This window comes from Manacus vitellinus, unplaced genomic scaffold (genome assembly GCF_001715985.3).
Source record: "Manacus vitellinus isolate BGI_N305 unplaced genomic scaffold, ASM171598v3 scaffold_1_pilon, whole genome shotgun sequence".
Classification (NCBI taxonomy): Eukaryota; Metazoa; Chordata; class Aves; order Passeriformes; family Pipridae; genus Manacus; species Manacus vitellinus.
The window spans coordinates 49,476,005-49,486,873 of record NW_021939396.1 but is presented as its reverse complement, the minus strand read 5'-3'; the positions used below and the strand labels follow the sequence as shown (position 1 = coordinate 49,486,873).

General features: G+C 35.8%; 1 protein-coding gene across 2 annotated transcripts in view; it reads left to right on the top strand.

Moving 5' to 3' along the window:
• AKAIN1 (A-kinase anchor inhibitor 1) overlaps window positions 1-10,137 on the top strand; it is a 23,874-nt gene extending 13,737 nt beyond the window's left edge. For both annotated transcript variants that reach the window (XM_018081344.1, XM_029959207.1), the window contains exon 2: window positions 7,230-10,137. In XM_018081344.1, the coding sequence (XP_017936833.1) occupies window positions 7,230-7,417 (188 nt within the window). In that variant the 3' untranslated portion in view covers window positions 7,418-10,137. The remainder of the gene's footprint in view (window positions 1-7,229) is intronic.
• The last annotated feature ends 732 nt before the right edge of the window (window positions 10,138-10,869 follow it).

The window sequence follows — 10,869 nt, the reverse complement described above, 5'->3', positions numbered from 1 at the left end:
ATTCCTTCTGCTATAGTGGGTATTAGTCTGTGTAACAGTTTATCTGTATTTCTGCTCTTATATTTTATTTTGAAGAAAAAAGTAGTCTGTGCTGGCCCCCTTCTTGGGGGAAGTTCTTCTTCCATACTTGTTTTGCAGCAGGAATTAGGGAGTGATGTTAGGGCAAAAAATAAAACTGAACCTAACCATGAATATTCCAGTGAAAGTGAGTGTTACAATCCCCTGCACAGAGTGATTAGGGTATTGGAAAAACTCAATGATCCCACATTAAAACACTTTTAGCCGTTCTGATATGTTCAGTGTCCTCCCTTCTTCCTCAAGGAATTGCAGTAACTGGGTAATGCTTTCCAATACTTGACAACTATTAGTCAGGACCTCACCAGGCTGCATTTTAGAGCATGAGAAATGGTACTGGACACAATTAATTCTAATGCAGTTAAGAATGCATTTATTATTTATTTTTTTTAAATATTAAATTTACAACTTCCTTGTAGGATCATTTCATGAGGTCTCTGAACTGACATCATTACTAACATTGATACAAATTGGGTCTCTAATCCTGTGAACAGCTTAATGGCTCTCATGCATAAAGTTGGTTTGTGCACATGTGTTGGAAAGCCTTCAGCCCTGGCTGATTGCCGTGTTCATTCATTCTGGATATAATTAAACTGACTCATCAACATTTCCTGATTATGGATGCTGTGTAGCCTCATACTTTATATCTCTTCTTCAAATTAGGCATTTTGTACTGAAGTCCTAGCTCCAACCTCTAAAACAAAACAAAGAAGGAGATTTTTTAACCATTTTAATTCACAGATTACGAAATATTCACCAGAAGAGGCTCACCTGGAACTTCTGTGCTGTGGTCAACAAGATGGAGATATGTTACTGCCTAATGCCACAGGGAAGTTAAAGAAATTAACTTGGTTTCTTGTAGAAGAATATCAATATTGATGCAAAGAATGTTAGTGTTAATTATTGCAACATACACATGTATATTATGTTATTATAAACTTGCCTGGTTCTGAAAGTTTTTAAATATGTAGAGCTTATAAAAACAATTTAGGTAATAACATGCAACTTTTTTCCATAAATACAGCTCCCATTCATCCACACTGGACCATTTGATGAATTCTAATCATCATGGTCTTGTTTACTTATACTGTCATTTCCTTTAAAAATTCATCAGTACTCTCAGTTGGATTATAAAAATTACAGTAGTAATTTTCAATAGAATTGAAATGGATTTTCCAGAGATCAGCATTTATGTTGAATTATTATTAATTTTTATTAATAATGGAAAAAAATTAATTCTAATGTTGCAGAGCTGCGGAAAATAGTATAATGGTTAACTATTGCAATCCAAAGCAATATATTGATAAAACTAATAGTCAATTTTCCAGTTAAAGGCTATACCTGCATAATCTCATGTAAAAATGAAGAAAAAAATATTTACTTCTTGGCTCTTTCAACTTCAAGATTCCTGCATAAATTAAAATTGTAGCTAACAAGGGAAAACATTTTGGATATTTCTGAGTTCTAAATTGATCAGAAGTTTACTTAGAGGAATGTGATTTTTATTCTTAGTTTTAGATGTGGTTAAGCTCAAAGCTGTTTACACAAACAAAAAATTCTCATTTCCAGAAGACTGACGTTAGTGGTATTCATTTGCTGGAATTAAACTGCATTTGTTATTCCTGTGAAGCAGAACATAAACTTCTGACCTCTGATGCATAGCCCTTGAGATTCAAGGGCTATGCCCCCTTCAAGGGCTATGGAACCTGTCACATAAGCTAAGTGCTCTCTTCAAATGCAATGTTTGTATTGTTCCTCAAGACAGAATGAGATGTAACCTTCAGGAAGACATGATGAGCTGCATAAATGTCACAAACTTTGAGGAAAGGTGAATTAAAATTAAAGGCATTATTTTTCTCCTTGGAAAATTAGTAACCTCATACAGGCGAAGAAGCAAAAGGGATAATTGAGGGACAGTAGAAGTTTCCTGAGACTGAATGTACATTCATGGTCATGCATGCTCATGCATAACTAATGTCTTCTCAGAAAGTATGGGATAAATTATTTCTATTCCATGTTCTCCAAGAGTGGAAAGTTTCATTCTACCACAGTTCATTCACCATTTAGTTCCTACTCTCTTTGCATGTCAGAAATGTTGCTTCTCTTTCCTTCTAGATCACCTATCGTGCACCCCACAGTTTATTGCCAGCATTACTGGATCTGGGATGAACTTGCATCTTTGCAAGGTCATGCCTGTGGTAGTTTAGTTTCATGATAATATTCCAAACAATCCTATGACAAGATACAGTAGAGAACTTAGATGCTGATTCAAACACATTACCTGTTGTTGATTGTTATTTAGTAGGAGTGTTTATAAGGCATAATAAATTTGTAGCAAGCTGAAAGGGAAAAGCCACAGGGGATATCAACAGAAAGTGTACTTTGATTGTGGGCTGGAAAGAAAATGACTTGGGATGCTTTGAAGACAGTGAACTGTATAAATGAGAAAAGGCTCATGTGCAACCAGAGTGAAGTTCTGCCAAATGCTTTTTCTCTGTACCTATTTTTTTCTATGTATACCTTTCTGTGGGTATTCCATGGTCTAGAAACATCACAGAGCATGTAAATTCTCCCACACTAGATGTTTTTGAACTTAAACTAACATTAGTTCTATTAATTGAAATGAATACTTGGAATTTACTTCAAATACTTTTATTCTTTTTCCAAACTGCTAGCATGTTTTCCTTTTTGGGGAACATCCTCAAGCAAGCTAAGGGAATTTCAAGGCACTGATCTATGGGACTAGTTTTAACTGGAAATGGAATATGTGACTGATTCCTGCAGCCAGTCCAAGATTTTGAGGGTTTTTTGGATCCCTCAAACTAAACTTTAGATTGCAGAACCAGACCAGAGTTTGAAAGTTAATTTTCATCTTCTGTGTTAGTTGGCATAAAATTTACCAAGTGAAAGATAAGGTAATAAAAACATGCTAAAGACAATTTGTCAGGTGTTAATGATAAATTACTGCTTTGCATTTAACATCAATTAACCTGGATATTTCAGTTCTCTATTTACAGAATTGAGGTCCTGGGTTCCTGTATGTCAGGTGAGCATCTAAAGATAGAGAGTAAGTAGAAAAGATTTTCTGACATCAATAGAAAAAAAAGTAGTCTTTAGACAAGGATAACTAGTAGACAGAATGCTACTTCTGATATCCTTCAAATTTTCCCCAGCAGTTACTTCGAGTGACCTATTTGTCATAGAATTTTAACTTAACTAGTTATTCTTCAAATTTAAAAAAATATAGATAAAAATTAATTGTATGTTATCACCCCAATAACTCTTATTTTGATTACCAAAACACCAAATACTTGGACAGCAGGAGTGACGTCTGTTTCACCTGATTGAAAAGACACAGTTCTTAAAATGCCTGATTAATTCTATAGGCAGTCAAATTTCTGCTTTGATGTCCACAGCAGTCTGTATTTCAGCAAGGTGAAGGTAGATATGTTCCAGCTCAGCCTCTTTGGGATTCTTGCATGAATCATCTCTGCTTTCCTTAGTCAATTCCTTTCTTCTTCCTCAGAGTAGGTCCAGCATATCGATAAATAAATGAGCTTCTCAGAAACAGCTAGCTAAGTGATTTCCTTGAAATGAGTAATTGGAAGAAGAGAATGTAGTGGGAATGCTCTTCAAGACACGGCTGTTTACTCCTTCAGGAAGTGGAAAAATTGGGGTTTATGGCAGCCTAACCAGCTAGACTCACAGGAGTGAAGAAAATTCATGGTGGGAAGGGACCTCTAGAGGTCATCTTGTCCAAGTCCTGCTCAAGTAGGGTAATATAGAACCATTTTCCCAGCATCATGTCCAGATGGGCCAGCTGTAATTAATAACACACACCCAGGGTTGCTGCTTAACATGTCTGGATTCTAGTTGGCAGTCCAGCTTCTGCACATAATAGTCTTGGACCTCTACACAGCGCCAGATATCCCCCTCAAAAATAACTATTATTTTCACTTGCTTTCTAACTTAGATGGTCAGCAGAAGCTGGTCTCATTGGTCACATCACCCCCACTCCAACAGCTTTGGCTCTCTCCATGTCCAAAGTCAGTTAGCTGTTATTATCTAAAAGTTACACAAATATAAATTAAATTTGTTTGAGCTACCTTATTTCCTTTCTGTGCATATCTAAGCCCTCAGAGGCAGGGCAGAAGTAGTCCAGGGGTTTTGAATTCTCTGTTCTTGGTTATCTCAGCAAATAAAAGAATCATCTAGTGAGCTGCTAATCTAAAGCTGAGCAGATGAAAACTACATCTCACTTATCTGAGTGGTGCTTTCACATGGGTTTTACTCCAAAATAAACAACTGAAAAAGATAGAAATTCCCTGGAAAACTATCCTTTTTTCAGCTGGGTGTTGCTGTGAATGACCTTCCTCATGTAAAAGTATTTAAAATTCAGATTTTGCAGATATTAAATGGCAAGGGCCAAAGCATCCCTAAGGAAAGAAAACTGAGTCATTTTCAACAGCAATGTACTTAATGACAGTATCTTTTCAGCAATAAATTCTGGGGGTTTATGGCTTTAGGGGTTGGCAAATTTTTCACTTTACACATAATATCATAGACCATTACAACATACTCATCTGTATTTAGAATTTCATGTTTATCTATGCTTTTGTTAATATATTATCTTCTGAACATCAGCTGACTTGACTGATCAACTCTGCAAGAAGACTAATTAATTTTTATCACCTTACAATTGTGTAATAAAATTGAGTTCATATTTGAGTAATAAAGAAGTATCTATACTTTACTGTTAAGTAACATTGAATTTTATTCAAAAAAACACTGTTTCAAGTGCTAAGGAGTGGGAAAAGCTGAATCAGGGAAGCTGATAGTACCAAGAATTCAAGTGATTCCTTTCAGTCAGCTTTTCCAGTTTAAAGCATATTTTCTAAGTTTTCACATTTTTAACCTCTTAATTATAGACAAACTTTGTCATCACAATACAGTTGCAGGATTTCTTTTTAATTATTCAGTTTCAATAGAATTAAACAACATTTTAATTTTGCTTTTAAGCAAAACATGTATAATATGAACATGATAAAAATAAGTATTTGTTTTTAGAGAGAGATGGGAGATAGTGAATTATTCCTTTCTCATTGAGTGAGCTTTGATTGTTTTGCAGCTCATTGTTTTGGGCTCGCAGAACAGTTTGGGTCAGAAAGAACCTTCAAAGATCATCTAGTCCAACCCTTCTACCATGGGCGGGGACATCTTTTATTACATCAGGTTGCTCAAAAACGTGTCCAACCGCATCTTGAATGTTTTCAGTGATGGGGCATCCACAACAGCTCTGGGAAGGCAGTTCCCAGTGTCTCATCATTCTTATCATAAAAAATTTCTTCTTTACATTCAGTATAAATTTACCTTCTTAGTTTAAAACCATTGCTCCTTGTCCTTTCAGACCTTTTACTTACCCTGGTAAAAAATCTCCAGTTTTCTTGTAAGTCCCTTTTATGTATTGAAAGGCAATAATAAGGTCTCTCCAGAGTCTTGTCTTCTCCACACTAAGCAACCCCAGCTTTCACAGCTTGCCTTCATAGGACAGTCATCTAAGCCCTCTGATCATCTTCATGGTCCTCCTCTGGGCATGTTCCAACAGGTCCATGTCTTTACAGTGCTGAGGACCCCAGACCTTGACTACTCCAGAATCTCGTGGGAGCAGAGTAGAGGGGTAGAATCACCTCCCTTGCCCTGCTGATCACTCTTCTTTTATATAGACCATCATAGAACTGGCTTTCTGGGCTGCAAGCAGACATGGCCTTCTCATTTCCACTATTTTGTCTACGGCTATCTCGACGTCCTTCTTCAGAAAGCTGCTCATAATAAATTCACCACCGATTCATTGTCTGCATTGATATTGTGCATTGCCTTGACCCAGGTGCAGGACCCCAAGCATATCACATCTTAATAGTGTATTCCTTAAGGAAACTAGTGATTCTCCTTTTGTTTCTGTCTTTATCCTGCTTCTATCTTTTTATCCTGAAAGAACATTGGGAATTTATCACGGTTCCAGATATGGACCTCTCATAAAAGCAACTGACCTTTAATTCACTCTGATTTCTCTCAGGATGTAATTCTTAATACATGTCATTAAAAAAGACAGTAAAATACAAATACTATTTAATTAAATTCTTGAGCATATCAGTCATTTAAGAAAGAACTGAGATCAGTGTCTTCAAAACCTTTAAAATTAAATCTAATGATGTAAATAAGCACCTAGACTAAGAATTTCAATTGGCAACTGAGTTCCTAAATGCCAATAGGTGTAAATCACCTTAATTCAGAATATATATTTTTTAATCAAGATAACTTTGAATGTTATGGAGCACTTTTTATTGTCTGAATTGTCATTTGTGTTAGGAATCAAAACACTGTTAAAGAGAAACCTCTTAACATAAACTATTCTTCTTCATTACCAAATGTCAGTAGTCGCACTACATTACTTTTTTGTTCTCCAGATTAAACTTTCTGGCAAAACAAGGAAGTTTCACATAAGAAATATGTATTTTGTCAGGTTGCTATAGAAAGTGTTTTCTGTTTTATGTATAGCAATCTGAGCTTTTTTTAATGTTGTGCAGATATCTTTGAAAACCTAGCTAAGGATTAATAAACTGCACTTAACAAAATTTTGTACGTTGAAGTCAGTTAGAATTTGATGGATGAGGGCTTTTAATCTGAAGTAATAGTAAACAGAAATGTTAATGAAACAGATTTTTTTCTGTAATGTGGTGTAGTACATGTCAGGCTTGCAAATTGAAATCCAATTCCCTGTCCAGAAACACAGCTCAAGTCAAAAAGGATGTGATTAACAGCTGGATGAGAAAACCCTCATTTCCTGTCTTACTGCAAAATGTATCTGTGCTTTTTTCAGCTGTGAAGTCGCAGCTGTCCCCAGAGCTGGGGTGTGGGTAACTCAGCTGTATGACTCAGTCTCCCCCTTCATTCAGTCCTGTAGCACTGAGCACACAGGGGCACTTTCTACCCTAATTTGTCTTCTGTATTGGCAGGTTTCTTATGTAATAAACTCTCCCCAGGCACTCTGTGGTTTGGTTGTTTTGTTGGGTACTTTTCTCTTTTTCTGTCCTTCATGTTTTCACAGAGTAGTCCCAAGTACTTAGTTCCTTTTCTTTCTTTTTTGGCTTTGGCAGGTGAGAAGCCAGGGACGGAGCAAGATGAAGTTAAGCTGCAGAACGCCAGCAAGCAGATTGTGCAGACTGCTATCCTCCGAGCAGTGCAGCAAGTTTCCCAGGAGAGCCAGCAAAAGGAGAAGCGAACAAACAGTACAAGCCTCCAGCTAGAAAGGGGAAAACTAACCAAGAAGCATGAAAAGAAGTAAGGGAGCAGATTGGGTTTTTTCAGTCCTCCAGTCTGCAGAGTTTTCAGCCTTCTCTTTAGTATCAGCTGTATTGCCAGTGCAATGCTACTGTTGTAAAGCAAACCAAAGTATTATCACACCTAGACATAGGGTAAAACTGCAATAGTCCTCAGCTGAGAAATATTAAGTGCATTAGATGAATAACTCCATACTTATGCAGTGCCTCTTAACAGAAACAATAACCATAGTTATAAAAGTAGTTTCAAGCACAAACTCTTATGATATGAACTTATTCTCAAAAACTTGTTGTCAGAGCACTTTCATGTTAAGTTCTTCGTGCAACATTTATGTCAGTTCAGCTGGATGGACTCTTCTTTGAGCAAATGGGTTCACTGAAGTTGTCTTTACCGAAGAAATAGTTTACTGTCAAGTATAGCAGAATGATTTCAGACTCCCTTGAAGCATGGGTTTGTGCTTTGCTTTGATTAGACATGAGCTATGTGAAATGGAGTATAAAGTGGATTTGGCAAGTTCTGTGAGCCAATTTCTTTTTTCATCTTAGGAAAAAAAAGAGTAAGACTGCAGTAACTGTGATCTATTACTGTGATCATATACCTATGATCTCTGTCTTTTTTTAAGAAAGTTAAAATAAGTACTGAAGTTTTAGTCTACTTATTTGAAATACTTCTATACTTCTGCATAAAAATCACTTGTGCCTCAACTATTCCTTTTAATTTTCTTGATATTGAAAGAAGATAAACTGATGCAATGATAAGGAGTTCACCAATATATTCTTCAGTTTTGCAGCTTTTCTGGGGCTTGATTTACAAGACTGGAGTGTCTTAAAAAAGGGGTTGAATTTATTAATATCTTGAAGGATGAAAATATACTGTGTCTGAATTCTGTCACGGTAGATATTTCTCACCTGCTGTGCATAAAGTGACTTTATATATTTGCAATTGTAACATAGATTCACCTTAAATAGCACTGCATTAAGCTGGTAATACAGAGCTTACCCTTTAAGTGCTCTATATAGCTGAAGAAATCCATGATGTTTCAGAAAATACAAATTAAATAAACGTTCCCTTCACTTTTATGCTCCCTTTCTGTAATGATGATTGCGCTATTATATGTCTGAAATTAATAACTGTGTATTTAATTCTAGAAATGGCTTGTAGCTCTGCTTCAACTGAATTCCTGTAGTAATGCACCTAGAAATACAGAGAAGCAGATGTTCTGCAAAACTGCGAACTATTTTTCTACTCAGCTAGGTGGTTCTCAAAGCGGTTGTGGGTTAAGCAATTGGCTATTACTTACTGTGTCCTGTTGCTTGTGTTAAACAATTTCGGATTCATCATGGCCAGAGGCTTAGCCATTAATAGCCACATACTGTAATATTAAGTTTTTAAATTTGCTTGGTTTCTTTCTTTTTTTTTTTTTAACTTAACAGCACTGACTCATACAAGATAATAATTAAGCTCAATCTTCTTTCACTTAAAAATTAAAAGAAGAATTCAATATGATTAAAGTTGTTTCAAATCATCTAATAATGAAAACTGACTCGGATTCCAAGTACACAGATGGTTCAGTTCTGTAGACACTGCGTGAATGTTTTTAGCCAAGCAAACTGAAAGGTGAAAGTGATTGGGTCTTGAGGCATGTGTGGTTTTGTTTTAATAGTAATTGTTTTACCATTAGCTTTTTCGTCAGTTCACCTTTGATTGGGAGGTAACTCTTTTTTAAGCACTCTTTGCATCTTTGCTTTCTGAGAGCCTAAGAAAACTGATCATGAGTAAAGGTTCAATTCTGAGTCTGACGAGCAGGCAAGTCCAGTGGATGAGAGAAAGCAAACCTTTTGGAGAGACTCTGTGGTGCAAAACAGTGTTTGCCATGGACTCACCTACAATGCTGCAGGAAGGAGAGATATCTAACATATCAATTTCTTTGAAAATATTCTACTCCTTTAGTGTTTTTTGACACTATAAATTTGAAATGTGTTTGTGTTGGGGTTTTTTTGTATTCCTGGTAATTACGTTAATGATCTTCATATAATTTTAAAACTTGTTTGTATGTCATGTTTTTTTTAATTAATCATTTTAGAGAAAGAATAATTTCAAAAGCCAGTGAGTCCAGGCTTTTGCCACTGCTTTATATGACCCTATTCCACTCCTGGTCCCACTCCTCCCACTATACTGTTCTACAATATCTCTTTACTGTCCTAGTCCTTTCAGACACACTATTACTCAACCATTTAACAGTCATGTCCACCACTGTCAGAATACCGATACCATCAGAAGTCTAATATCTTGGAAAACTAAAAATGGTAGGAAGCCTAGCAAAGCCTTGAGGAAGTTTTCTATAGTCTCCTATTGAGGACAAACAAATACTGCATCTTAAATAGTGTAGTTTTCCCTGAGAGCCAAATGATGTGTCTCCAATCTAGAGTATACATTCCTAAGTTAGAGCATGCATTTAGTATTTCCTATTGACAACAGATGTTCCACACACCACTTACATCCAGGATGTGCAACTGAGGTTTGTGCTACATGAGAGAAAACTGCACAAAAGTAAACTTTACCCTTGGTTCATTACATGCTTACTACATGATGAAAGTGGGTATTTTTTGGTATTATCTTCAGTGACAGATTATATTTTCTGAAGAAAATACAGACTTTAGAAATTATTACAGATGTGATGTAGGTCTTTCTACAAATAAAAAAGAATGCCTAAAGAAACTCTTAGTACCTTACATGTCTCTGTTTTTTCCTGTCAGAAGAGGGGAAGCAGTTTTCAGATTCACTAGACAAGTCTCATGAAGCAAACTGTGCTCATGAGATTTGTAGTAATGAATGCATTATTCAGGACAATAATTCATATCTTACAAGTACGAGACAATCAAAATGGTATCTATAGGTATTTAAAACAAACTCACCACATTTTAGCACTTACAGTGGCAAGTAGAGGGTTGTACAACTATGTGAAATTGTATTTATCACAACTCCAAAAGAACAGAACAGTCATGTGTCTGTGGCAATCCTGCACTACACTTGCTATGTTTTCAGTCAGTTTGATGATCCGAATTTTATTACCATACTTGTGCTATTCTTTGTAAGGGTAATCAAGCAGCAATGCTTAAATGGAAATTCGCGTGGTCACAGCAGAATGTTGTAAGAGATTACTAAATGCCACTGTACATTGGTGGTTTGGTTTTGGTTTTTGGTTCTGTGTGGTTACATTGGAAATTCCTTGCTCTAAAATAAATAAAACCAACAACTGTGACTTGGAAACAGCCATATTAATTTTATCATTTCAGAAAAATAAAAGCATTTTGTGATAATATTATATTTAAGAGTTGAAAATTCTTGAATATTTATTCAATAACAAACAACCACCTAAAAATATTACTGTCTCTACTCATGTTGTGTCTCATTATTTTGGTTTTTGTTGACATTTTTTAAATGTTTCAGAATGTA